This window comes from Danio aesculapii, chromosome 7 (genome assembly GCF_903798145.1).
Source record: "Danio aesculapii chromosome 7, fDanAes4.1, whole genome shotgun sequence".
Lineage (NCBI taxonomy): Eukaryota > Metazoa > Chordata > Actinopteri > Cypriniformes > Danionidae > Danio > Danio aesculapii.
Genome location: NC_079441.1, coordinates 59,001,672 through 59,015,709, shown reverse-complemented (window position 1 = coordinate 59,015,709; position 14,038 = coordinate 59,001,672). Strand labels below are relative to the sequence as shown.

Sequence of the window (14,038 nt, the reverse complement as noted above, 5' to 3'; positions counted from 1 at the left end):
AATTCTAAAAATCCACTCCAGGAATTCTGAGAGATTAAAGTCTTTAAGGACAGATTTATTGCATAGCAGCTCTTTGATATGGATTTGTGGGGTTTTCAAGGTTGAAATTGTTAGCTGTTAATAGGAGTTTGCTTACAAGAGCACCTTGAGCCAGGCTGGAAGGAAATGTATCCTGAGGCAACAAACCCTCACAGTTTATTACCCCACTGATACAAATCTGAAGGCCCATATTAAATTCACATTGTCCTATTTAACTGACAACCAGGAGTGGTGGTCAAGAAAACATTTCTTTATAAAACCACAGACCGTTTGAATCTTTCATTTCAAGGCCATTCATTTAACCAATGTAATACATGCAGTATGAGAGTTTCAAGAAAGTCCAAGACTTCAAGACTAACTAAAGTGTTGTTAAATAAAATCAAACTACATACAGTTGAAGTCAAAATTACTCGCCCTTTTGTGATTTGTTTTCTTTTTCTTTTCTTTTCTTTCCCAAATTATGTTAAACAGAGCAGGGGATTTTTCACAGTATTTCCTATAATATTGTTTCTTCTGGAGAAATTTATATTTGTTTTATTTCGGCTAGAATAAAAGCAGTTTTTAATTTTATTAAACCCATTTTAAGGTCAAAATTATTAGCCCCTTTAAGAATTTTTTTTTAAATTTGCTTAGTTACCCTAATTAACCTGTAACATGGGGAGTGACACAGACAACTGAAGTTTAGGATCCACTTGCAGGTTTAGCAATGGTCAGCACAGGTGCAAACAGATGTATAAAGGCAGTCCAGAATCGTGGTCAAAGGTATCAGGCGAGAGTTCAGAAGGCAGGCGGCAGACAAGGAGAAAAGTAAACAAGGCAAAGATTTAAACACGGAGAAACAAGACTAGGAGAAACGCGTTGTAATGTCACTTTACAGATAACAAGACTCGGCAATGTGAATGAGTGTGTGTGCTGCTTAAATGGTGTTTGTAATCAGTCTAGAAGCTGCAAAAGCTGTGGGAGTCTAATCAGTGGAAATGAGGAAGCATGTGTGTGTGAACGGAGTGCATGTGTGAATATGTAGTCCATGAATGGCGGATTTGTAGTCCATAGGTTATTGAGATCCAGGTGTGAGATCCAGTGATTTAGGAAGTTACGATCGCTGGTGATCGTGACAGAGCCCCCCTCTAAGGAGTGGCTTCCAGACACTCCTAACACTGTTCAGGCGGGAGGTGGAGCGGAGGCAGAAGAGGGGGAGGGATGGAGGGCCAGGACCATGTAGTGGAGGCGTACCTGAAGCATGGGGCTGAGGAGGGCCTGGAGCATGGAGCTAAGGAAGGCCTGGAGAGTGGAGCTGCAGAGGACATGGAGCATGGAGCTGCGGAGGGCCTGGAGCGTGGAGCTCTGGAGGGCCTGGAGCATGGAGCTGCGGAAGGTCTGGAGCATGGAGCTGTAGAGGACCTGGAGTATAGAGCTGTAGACAGCCTGGAGCTTTACTTTCAGCAGACATCGGCGGGTCATATGAACCTGGTAGATCACACGGCTTTGTCAGCTCTGTGAAGTCCTGCGGCTTTGGCAGCCATTCGTGGAACTCAGACTGCGGCTCTGGCCATTCGTGGGACTTAAGGGGATCTGGCGCACGCCATTTGGGAAGCTCAGGCGGCAACCATTCAGGACGCTCAGGCGGCGGCCATTCAGGACGCTCAGGTGGTGGCCATTCAGGAAGCTCAGGCGGCGGCGGCCATTCAGGAAGCTCAGGCGGCGACCATTCAGGAAGCTCAGGCGGCAGCGGCCATTCCGGAAGCTCAGGCGTCAGCGGCCATTCAGAAAACTCAGGTGACGGTGGCGGTCAATCAGGAAGCTCAGGCGGCGGCCATTCAGGAAGCTCAGGCGGCAGCGGCCATTCAGGAAGCTCAGGCGGCAGCGGCCATTCAGGAAGCTCAGGCGGCAGTGGCCATTCAGGAAGCTCAGGCGGCAGCGGTCATTCAGGAAACACAGCAGTGACGGCAGCAGTACTGGCGGCAGTGGCTCTGGCAGCGGCTCTGGCAGCTCTGGCGGTGACTGAGGATCTGGCAGCTCTGGAGGTGACTGAGGATCTGGCAGCTCTGGAGGATTTGGCAGCTCTGGCAGTGACTGAGGATCTGGCAGCTCTGGAGGATCTGGTAGTGGCACTGGCAGTAGTGGCTCTGGCGATGGTCTTTCAGGAACTTGAACTGGAACTATGGCAGGAACAAAGGCAGGAACAGACTCGGAACAGGAAGCCATCTTGTAAGCCGGAGAACTGGAAGCGGCCATCTTGTGAGCTGGAGGACTGGAAGCGGCCATCTTGTGAGCTGGAGGACTAGAAGCGGCCATCTTGTGAGATGGAGGATGTACCGTAAACTGCAGAGTTGGTAATGCCAGCATTAATGTTTCAGTGGGGTGTACAGTGAGCCCTGTTGTCCTCTGGTCCTGCTGTACACTGCACCCCCCAAAAAAACATTTAGGAGTTTCCTCCACTTCGCCAACAGTGAAGGGGGATCCGCTGAGCCTTAGGGTTGTTTCCAGGGCTTCTTGAAGAGACCCTCGAGGACCAAATTCTCTCAGTGGAGTTTTTAATGGTTAATTTAATCCAAGATAGAAAAAATGGATGAGGAAAAGTTGTGGTAGGTCTGAATTATTGACAATGTTCAAAAATGTATTAATATAGTCCTCGAGGGTGTTAGCTCCTTGGTTGAGTTGACTGACCTGATCTGCTGGACCCATTGTGTGTGGCCGAGTCTTGTTGTCTGTAAAGTGACATTACAACGCGTTTCTTTAAGCTTAATGTCACTTTAAGCTGTATAGAAGTGTCTTGAAAAATATAGTAAATGAAGCAATTTGAGCATAGTAAAACTCGATAAATGAAGAGAACTTAAACCAACCGAGTACTGTAAAACTCAATAAGTTAAGGCAACTTAAAGCGTTTGAGGAAACTGATTGCAACAAACCATTTGAGTTAAAAAAACAAATCTATATGAGTACTGTGAACTTGCTCCATTTAAGTTGAAGTAATGAGGTATTTAATTAACTCATTACCTTCAACACTGAGTTCAAAACTCTTTTCAAATGAGTAGAATTAACTTTCAGTACATCTCGGTAACTCATTTTGAGTTAACTACACTCATTTGATAAAGTTTACTGTTAGGTTTTACAGTGTATGGAGACAAGCCTGCAAACTTTAGACCAGATATGCCCAAACTAGGGCCCGCGGGCCAAAGTTGGCCCATGGTAACCTTTGATTTGGCCCAATGTCCCATTTGGGAAGAGAGGAAGAACCATTGAAACCTTTGAAAAATGAACTACACTGTTTCAATTTACTATGATCTTTTATGTGAAGCTGCTTTGACACAATCTACATTGTAAAAGCACTGTACAAATAAGGTGAATTGAATTGAATATTGGAAAAATCTGTTATTGTCAGCCCCCCCACCCGTCTTTTCATCATGTGACCTTCCCCATGTGCTCTGTTCTGTTTCCCGCCATTTCATTATGTTCATCTGTTTCACCTGTTCATCTCCTGTGTGTCATTATAGTCATCATGTCCTGTGTATTTTCAATTCAATTCAATTCAATTCAATTCAATTCACCTAGAAGAGAAAAGGAGAGAAAAAACAAATAAAGAGGTAAAATTTCAATAGAGAAGAGGAGTTTAGTTGTTGGAATATATGCACAGTTCTAAATGCTTTATGACTTGACAAGATTCAAAAAGATCAAATTCATGTCTTGAGAAACTGGTTGGTTGGATATATTTTATGTATAACTCTAAAGTAGATTTCACTGACTTTATTAGTGACACAATATTTGTTGTTACAAGTCCAGATCAAATTCCAATTAATATTCTCAAATAGGTTATTCCAAAAGTACATGTGTCTAAAATTTGCAGGATAATAAGTCAAACTTCTAAGAAATTTATTATTACATCTTTGATATCAATGCCATAATAAATAATAATAAATATGATAAAAATGATAATAAAATCTCATTTTTTAACTGTTAGTTTATTTGGTTCATGGTAATCCTGCAAAAGCCTCACCAGGCCTGCTGGTATTGCATCAGTTACTATAATATAATTTCGAGGAGGCACTGGAAAACTAAATTTCTCAAAAAATTCTGTATAAATCAGTAATCCTTCATTGTTTAATAACTGTGAGACCAATAGAATATCTTTTTTAACTCAATTATCATAGAAGATTGATTTGTTGTTATACCTGACAGTTTTGTGTTTGTGTAGAAGAATCCAACATAAAAGAGCCTGCTTAGGAAAAATAGATGAATGGGGAGTTTATTCATCTCAAAGTCACTCTTTAAAAGAAACACAGAATTTTTCAAAAATAAGGTTTGGGATTATTTACCATATTTTATTCTTATGTTTAATACAATGTTTCATCCAAATCAATTATAAATTGTATTGGACGTATCAAAATCAAGCACATTTAAACCTCTTAGATTATATGGATTACATAAAATAGTTCTATTTAAATAGTGAGGTTTGTTTTTTCCATATGAAATTAAATATCCCTGAATCTATTTTTTAATAACTGATTTTGGTATATCTAATACTTCAGCAGAATACATCAATCGTGACAGGCCTTCAGTTTTTGATAAAAGAATCCGTCCTTTAAGTGATAAATCCCTCATAAGCCACGTCAAATTTCTTTTTCATTTTCATCAAAGGATGTTGTAAATTAGAATGTATCCTGTTTGACTGATCTCTACAAATATTAATGCCAATTTAAGTTACAGAGATCTTCGATTGGTCTCATGCAATCACGTGATGCGATTTTGCAGGTCAGAGTTCTCCCCAAGCTGGAACTTTGCAATGCAGCGAACTGAGAAACTTGTCACGTAAGCTTGCGTTTCCAGTCTGTCGCATTCGCTTGCATATCAATGGAAGTCTATGGGCAGAAAAGTGCAGTGTGACCACAGCTTAATACAATGCCTCTTCCTCTCCAAATAATACTGAAGTATACCTCTACTCTTCAATACATCTGGATCTGTGGTTTTGTTTATAAAATGAACAAATACCCTTCATTTTGTGTCAATGCGGAGGCTCAGTGGTTCTCACAGCAAGAAGGTCGCTGGTTCGAGTCCCAGCTGAATCAGTTGGCATTTCTGTGTGTAGTTTGCATGTTCTCCCCGTGTTGGTGTGGGTTTCCTCTGGGTGCTCGGGTTTCCCCCACAGTCCAAACACATGCGGTATAGGTGAATTGGGTAAGTCATAGTGTATGTGTGTGAATGAGTGTGTATGGATAATTCCCAGTAATGGGTTGCAGCTGGAAGGGCATCTGCTGCGTAAAACATATGCTGGATAAGTTGGCGGTTCATTCCGTTGTGGTGACCCCAGATTAATAAAGGGACTTAAGCCAAAAAGAAAATGAATGAATGAATGAAGTTGGCCATAGTGTATGTGTGTGAATGAGTGTGTATGGGTGTTTCCCAGTACTGGATTGCAGCTGGAAGGGCATCTGCTGTGTAAAACATATGCTGGAATAGTTGGCAGTTCATTCCGCTGTGGTGACCCCTGATTAATAAAGGGACTAAGCTGAAAAGAAAATGAATGAATGAATCCTTCTTTACTATAAAGGAATTATTTTCAGGTACAAACACCAATCCCAAACATCTACAGCTTTTGTCTGTAGTATGTGCACGTATTTGGAAACCATTTCTGCCATTTCCTAATAGCTCAGGCTGGTGCATCACTTCCCGTCCCATTGCTGCTGAAAAACTCTGACAACTAGAAAAGTGCAAAAAAGGCTTCAAGTTCGTCTTTTTCTCGAGTTTATATCAGCGGTACAATCTGTGGACAGCTGTACAATAGAGCCTTAACAGAGACGGTGACTTATGAAACAACCATCTGACTCCCTGCTGTGAGTCTTTAACCCTTTCGCAACTAAACCAGATTAAAAGTGTGTGCTCAACAAGCTGCGCACAGCCTGAGGTGACGGATTCAGTCTATCTCAATGCTCCAGGTTTAGAGGCCTGTCGGGTAACTTCAGGAATGCTACTCCGGCACGCTTTCTTTTTTTTTGACATTTCCCAATTGTGGCGGCCTCTGCTCGCATTCAAGGCTTTGTCGTCGTTTTAGGAATCTGGAAAACACTGTGGGAGGAATGAGAGGAATTTTTGTGATTTTCTCGGCTCCGTTTTTCCTCTCCTCACTTCGGGTCGGCCGCATGGACGTGGCCCTTAAGTTTTCCTTTTGTTTTTTTGAATGGTGACCAACAATAACAACGTCTCATAAACAATAGAGCTGGTTGAGTTAATGGGGGGTGTGTGGGGGGGGGGGGGGGGGGGGGGGTGAAGTGTTATTGCGTTTGGCAGCTGCTGCGCTGGCAGGCTCTCGGCTGAGGTTAGCAATGTGCTCTTTGTGGTAGTGAGGAGATATTATGTCAGTTCTTGGATATGCGGCCGGTCTCGCGGGACAGAGGACTCTGCATCCTCTAGTAAACCCCCTCTGTCGTTTCTCTGTTCTTTTCTTGAATGCGTTCATTTTTACATGCACAATGTCTTTGACAAAACACTTCAAGGAGTTTTTTTAGTAGAAAATCTATAAAGCATGCAGTATACACTACAGAAGGAAGCATATATTCTAGCAATTGGAGTAATTCTGCCTTTTGTGCATGCTCACCAAAGCTGCATTTATTATGTCTAAAATACAGCAAAAACGGTACTGTACTGAAACTATCCCAGCAGACAAAGGAGGTCAACATGACCTCAGATTGACATACCCCAACATTGTAGAGATGTTGAATTTTGTTTGGAAATGAAAATTGGGTTGACGTCAGAACCCAACGTCAGGCCGTTGTCAATGTCTAATGATGTTACAACTTGATATTGTGTGAATGTTACCACTATAACATATATAAGACGTTGGTCTTGGCTGCCATGCCTGATGAATATATGTCAGCATTTGACATCAATATGACGTTGGTTTAAGATGTTGACTCGACGTTGGATTTTAATCATTTTTCAACACAACCTAAAATCAACCAAATATCAATGTCTAATGATGATACAGCTTGACATTCTGTGGATGTTACCACTATGACGTCTATCAGACGTTGGATTTTGGTTGCCATACCTGACGATTAAATGTCCTTATTTGATGTCAGAATTTGATGTTGGCTTGACGTTGGATTTTGGTCACTTTCCAACACAACCTAAAATCAACCAAATATCAATGTTGTTTGACGTAGTAATTGGATGTCAATAATACATAATGATCAATAATACATAATACTGTTGTCCTTAGACGCTGACTAGACATTGAACTTTGGTCACCTGACGTCACAACCTAAATCTAACCTAATATTAACGTCTTATACATCATAATGTACTGATAATGTGCCTGCTGGGATGTTACAGTTTAGAATAGCTAAACTAGCTAATAATGTTTTAATATGTTAATGTATTTTTTTAAATCATTCCAAAATGCAGATTTGGTGTTCTGATATTAGATATTATTATTGATGCTTAATTATTTTATACTGTTGTTGACTTAACCTTAATAGACACATTATTGGAAACCCTTATTTTATATAGTATTCTTTGATTTAAAAAGACATTACATTTTAATAAAAGATATTCAATAAAAATAAAAACATTTGAAAATATATACAAAAATAATAATTTTGAAATAAAAATATTCTGAACACAAGCATGAGTTTATGCTTTCTAATGGTTCATGTAGACATGCTTTGTCGACGCAGGAATACTTTTAACTTAAAAAAAACAACTACTTAATTTTAAAGATACTTTAAAGTCTAATAATCATTTACAGTTCTTTTTCCTGCATTATTGATCAAATAAATTGGACTTTTGTCAGTTTCTCTAAATGCTAAACGACAAATGTATAAACTCAAAACTGTGTCGCCTGTATGAAATTGTTGAAGATGTCATTGTCTGGTTAGTCTCTCTCTCTCTCTCTCTCTCTCACTCTCTCTCACACACACACACAGGGCTGTAGTAAAGGGGCAGTGCCTTGAGCCTGGTTGATGCACAGGTGCTGGCACAGTCCCGTTACTATGACAACAGGTGCTGGTTGACACAGGGTTCTGTCCGGTGAGCTGCTCTCAGGTTACACATTTTGCAACTTTTGAGGGCCAAAGGACTCGTCCACCTCTCAGTGCCAAAATAGCACAAGAAATATAATCAGGCACAAGAGCAACACAAATATTACAAAAGAACAGTTGATTATTAGTACAGAGTGAACGTGTATTAACAGAAAGCTCTCCAGTGTGCAAATAGCAATAATGAAAGAAAACAAGAGCTTTAGTATTAGACTTGAAGTTATTGTTTTTGTGTGCAATATTAAAATATGCATATAAACTATGACAAATTAATTACACATGAATTCTGATCCTGTGATAGCATTTACTGTATGAATGAATGACTAAAGGTCTGAATGAATTGAAAAAAATGAAAGCTTTAAGCACACTGGAGGAAAAAACATTGGATAAACTTAAATGACTTTAAACATTAAAAATCCGAAATCAAACAAACAAGTGCACAGGGGTAGCTTAAATAATGTGTCGGTGCTCTTTGGGTAAGGAATTCTTCAGAATAAACAGCAAAAATCAGTTCAGGGTACTCGAAAAATGTGGGAAAAAATATTTAAAAAGCCTTTATTGACATGCTAATCCTTAAAACGGCATCTACGCGTTTTGTTAAACAACTGCCTTCATCAGTGCATCTGGAGTTACTTTTGAATACTATGGTGAAAAAAAAGATTTTTTGTATTTTTTTTCACTTTTTTTGAGTGCCTTGGACTGATTTTAGCTGTTACTTTGAACATTACTTGTTACATTTAAAAAAAATTGGTAACACTTTACAATAAAGTTAGATTAGTTAATGATTTTACTACCATGAACAATGAACAAAATATTTATTATAGTATTTGTTCATGTTAGTTCACTTTAGGTCATCGTTAGTGCATTAATTAATGTTAAAAAGCATGAATTTGTATTTTAATAATGCATAGTAAATGTTGAAACATGATTAATAAATGCTATAAATTCTTTTATTGTTAAGTATTGTTCATGTTAGTAAATACATTAACTAACATTAAATAATGAAACTTTATTGTAGTGTGACCAATAAAACAAGTTTAACTTAATGTATTGAAATCTGTAATAAATTAATTTAAAAAAAACATCATTTTTTTAGGAGAAACAAGCAATGTTTAAAGTAATTTAAGTTGATCCAAGTTGATTAAGTTTTTCTTTTCCAGTGTGCTTCAGTATATAAGCAGAATCTCGTAGCACTCAAGATGGACTGACCGCCATCTAGTGGTCATGTATTTGTAAAAAAATTAGAACAGTTCAAGATTTGCATTTTATTTAGAATAATAATGTCAAAACAAAGATACTCGATAAATACATCTAATGAGTACAAATGACAAAAGTCAATCACCATATATTTAAATGCTATACATTTTTAGTTTGTTGACAAGTCATTCTCGTTAATCATTCCCACAAAACACACTCAATAAAGAAGATTCACCCATCCTTAATTGATGCATGGTCGTTTCGTCTCGAATACTCAGTCCTCCATGAGGGACACATCTGTCCTTTTCATCCATATGTTTATCACTGGAGTCATGATTTGGGCTTGTAGGGATCAGACCAGACCTTCACACCTAATATAAAGACACATAAATGATCGTGAATCATAGAATGAACCTGTGTGTTTGAAAAAGCATTCACATAGGGCCTAAAGCAAATAAACTGTGTATGCAGAATTAGTACTTTATGATCCTTAATAAAGGTACTTGAAGCTTCACATCACAGATATGTAACTTTACACAATTTTCGATCTAATCAATTCAATTAATGTTTATTTCTATTGTGCTTTTACAATGTAGAATGTGTCAAAGCAGCTTAACACAGAAGTTCTAGTAAATTGAAGTTGAAACTGTGTCAGTCCAGTTTTCAGAGTTGAAGTTCAGTTTAGTTCAGTGTGCTTTAATCTTCACTGCTGAAAGTCTAAACACTGAAGAGCAAATCCATCCATGCGCAGCTCCATAAGTCCCAAACCAAGCAAGCCAGTGGCGACAGTGGAGGAACAAACTTTCACCAATTGACAAAAGTGAAGGGGAAAAAAATCATATTTATCTTTGAAATATGTTCATAGTTTTTCTGCTGTAGTGTACATATATCTATTACCTAATTTAAACATTATAATTTGTCCATAGTAAGTACATCTGTGTATATTTTATACAAAAATATATTATATCTTAGCTTGCTTGTATCAAACCACCTTATTCATATCCATAATGCTAGCTCTATATTGTAGCATATGTATACATTACTTATCTACTTCTTATATTTGCATTCTGGTTAGATGCTTAACAGCATTTCATTGCCATGTAGTCTACATTTGTATTGATAATGAAGTTAAATCTAATCTAATCTAATGTGAAATGGAAAGTGCAAGTTTGCAGCCTCACACTAACAATGCAATTCAAGTCCATGATATTGGAAAAAACTGACGTTACAATATTTTTCTTGCTCTATTTGGAAAGAAGTCATCATTTTACATTGATTAGGATTTGAAGGGGGGTGCATTTGCATAAAATGCTCAAAATTGTAAAAAGAAAAAACAACAAGCATACAAAATGAGATAAAATTACATAAACAGTGCTGTATGGTTTTCGGTAGAGTCTCTCAGTACTGAGGTACACAATATCAATAATCAAATGTAAAATAAAATATTGTATAAATATAAATAATTACACAACTAATGTTTAATCAAGTAGCAAACTTTGCAATTTCGTGTTCAAGTGGTTTAAATTCAATTGAAATCGAATTAGCTTGAGATGCAGTGATGTGACTTGCTGATTCACACATTGCAATATCGATACGGATATTATATATTGTGAAGCACCTAATGCAATATAAAAGATGAAATAAAGAGTGTTTATGAATGACTTACCAACAGGCTGTATGTCTGCTTGATTGACTCCAGCTCGGTTCACCTTCTGCATTTGCTCTGTATTAAGAGAGAGAAAAATTCAGACACCAACAAAGAAGAAAACAAAGAATTTTGATAACAGGGTTTATGCAGGTTTCATCAAGTCAAATGTAAGACTTTTCAAGACCATTATGAATGAAATTTTAGACTTATACAGGGCTAAACACTAATGATTATTTCTAATGGTCCGGTTTGGATAATTGATTTTTTTTGCTTGTAATTATTTCTTAGCGGCATACTTTAATGTGTCAAAACAAGAAAACTCTAGTTGTATACACTATTTTCAGCATAATATTTATTTATTTATTAATGACAAGTTTAACATTGTTAAAAGTACATTTATTGTGGAGACAACTACATTAATAATCAAAAATATTATATATTTGTTGGCCTTTGGTCCAGTATCTTTGATTGAGTATAACTTCTATTCAACCTAATGTGTTTCTGTAATAAAACCTTAAGTTTCATGCCTGTTTATCAATATTATGTCTACTCCCCTTTACTTCTGTAAATAGTTTTGATATGAATAGAGGATGAGGTGAAGGGATAAATTGCTCTGTTGTTATGATGAGGAATTGTGTAGTTGTTTTTAGCTTTCTTTCTCTGATTTTGTTTAGATGGATTGTTGATAATTGGATGGATTAGTCGATTTAAGACTTTTTAAGGCCTCAAATTTTGTTTTTGAAATTTAAGACATTGTAAGACTTTTTAAGACCCTACGGACACCCTGAATAACTACACTGTAGAAAATACAAAATGCTGGGATTCATGCAATTACCATTTGATTAAAAATCAATTAAGTTAACTTTACACAAAATATAAAGGTATATCCCCTACACTCAGAGTTTCAGCTCCTTCCTTCTAGTCACAGGTTTTTAGTAACAAGCTGTAGAACTAAACGATATAAAAATAGTTTCATCTCAGCAGCCATTAGATATTTAAATGAGGCATTTACTACAGCAGAGGTATTTCTGTGACTTGTACATCTGAATCAGAAAGAGCTTTACTGCCAGGTATGTTCACACATATGAGGAATTTGTTTTTGTGACAGAGCTTCTGCAGTGTTACAGAATTAGAAAGACAGGACAAAAAACAGAAAATAAATATATTTTAAAAATAGAAGTAAGTAGTGAATGCAAATATACAAATTGACAAGTGTATGTACAGGTTTATTACTATATAAAATGTTATATGTGCAGCTGTTATGTGCAAATTGGCACGTAAAGTATGTTGTTAAACAAGTGTATATGTGTATTAAGTGTATAGAAAGTAGTGATGTTTGTTTTACTATTACTATCATCAAGTGTTCATGAGATGGATTGCCTGAGGGCAGAAACTGTTTCTGTGTCGGGTTGTTCTGGTGCACAGTGCTTTGTAGCATCGACCAGAAGGTAAAAGTTCAAAGAGGCAGTGTGCTGGGTGTGAGGGGTCCAAGTGATTTTGGCACTTGAAATGATTATTTATTTATTCTTTAGTCTTATTTCATTTTATTTATTTATTTATTTTTTGTAGAAGAGAGTGTTTTGTATGTTTATGTTGTATGTCTTTATGTCCATTTGTTGTTGTCACTATGTGAGTTTTTTTTTGTATGTGGTACTTTTATGAAATGAGGACTCTTGACTGCAAACCAAATCTACCTTTGGGTGGAAGTAAAGTAACCTAACCTTACCTAATATACATATATCAAGTCTCACTCAAACTTTTAGAAAAATTGAGAACTCTGCATTGTATGTAATTCAACGCAGAATAAAATCAGCATCATAATATATATACATTCTTTAAAACACTGAAATATTATATATAATTATCAATTTACATCAGTTTATAACGATTGTTCGACCCGATTATAGGATTAATACGTTTTTTTTTTTTACTTTTTTTATTATGCAAGAAAGAACAGTATGAACAAAGAGACAAAATGGGTTACATAACTAAAATTCCAGCAAAATAAACAAGTTTAAATGATTTAAACCAAGAAAGAGTTTTACATGAAATATAATAATCAGTCTTTTAAAGAGTCCTTTCTGAAAATAAAAAATTAAGGGTATTTCTTTGAAAATTTACATTTATGGATGTAAAATTTTGCCAAAAAAGCAATAAATTAATAATAAAATTACTATAAGAAGGATCTACATTCAGAGAGTGACCAAAGAATAAAATTTTGAAGGAAATACAGAACTTTGGAAATAAGATTTTTTTTTTAATGGAATGTGAAAAGTCAACCCAAAACATTTTACAGTAAGGGCACTCCCAAAATAAACGATTCAGTGTTTCATTATATTGAGTACAAATGAGCATTTAGGGGAAATATTGTTATTATATTTAGCTAGTGTGGTATGTATTGGGTAGCAATTACAAATGACTTTGATTGAGACTTCAACAGCTTTATTAGATGAAAATATTTTTTTTCAGAAGAAGCCAAAACTGATCTGAACTGATTGAACACAATTTTATTTGGAGAAACACTTTTAAGTATTTTGGAATAGTAAACATGTCAGGCTAAATAATTCAAATGAACCATTGACTTCTGTGGCCTTAATTGTTTTAAAAACTGATTTTTTTTAACCATTTAAAATAGCATCGTTTGATATATTTTCTGCTAAGTTAGAGATACTGTTGTCACAAAATAAAAAATAAAATAATAATAAATGTAAATAAAAATTTACAATTTTCAAATCTTAAATTTTCCAAACCGCGGTATACCATGAAAACGGTTATAGTCCCATGCCTAATCCCTAGATGCCACCAAATATATTATTCTTATACGATTATTAAGTTACAAAATGCAGGATAGTCGAATGTGACGTTATTTACTATGACATAAGTATAGGCTGTGTCACAGTGACTCCATGTGTAGTAGTGATAATAAACACTTACTGTAGTCTTCAGAGTGAGTGAGAGGATGAAAAAATATAGGATAAAAAGCCGCAGCAACAGCTGCAACAAAGCCTCCAAATATGAGCGTTATCCTCTTAGAACTGGACATGATTTTGACAGTTTCACCTCATTCGAGGACGCAAATACACTCATCAAGTTGTTCCGGGGAAAAGTTCACGTTTGAAAAAAA

At 36.5% G+C, this 14,038-nt stretch overlaps 1 protein-coding gene across 1 annotated transcript; it reads right to left on the bottom strand.

The window, feature by feature from the left end:
• Positions 1 to 9,319: 9,319 nt before the first annotated feature.
• smim20 (small integral membrane protein 20) lies at positions 9,320 to 14,034 on the bottom strand. Its single transcript, XM_056462965.1, has 3 exons — positions 13,849 to 14,034; positions 10,933 to 10,989; positions 9,320 to 9,637 (listed from the first exon to the last, which is right to left on the bottom strand). The coding sequence occupies exons 1-3, from the start codon at positions 13,955 to 13,957 to the stop codon at positions 9,597 to 9,599; spliced, it is 207 nt and encodes a 68-aa protein (XP_056318940.1). The 5' UTR covers positions 13,958 to 14,034; the 3' UTR covers positions 9,320 to 9,596.
• Between the last annotated feature and the right edge of the window lie 4 nt (positions 14,035 to 14,038).

Bases quoted from the DNA above. Each gene is read 5' to 3' on its own strand.
- smim20 (XM_056462965.1), bottom strand. From the start codon at position 13,957: ATGTCCAGTTCTAAGAGGATAACGCTCATATTTGGAGGCTTTGTTGCA. The intron at 10,990-13,848 runs GTAAGTGTTTAT...CTCTTAATACAG, and splicing joins CACTCACTCTGAAGACTACA to AGCAAATGCAGAAGGTGAAC. The intron at 9,638-10,932 runs GTAAGTCATTCA...TCTTTATATTAG, and splicing joins AGCAGACATACAGCCTGTTG to GTGTGAAGGTCTGGTCTGAT.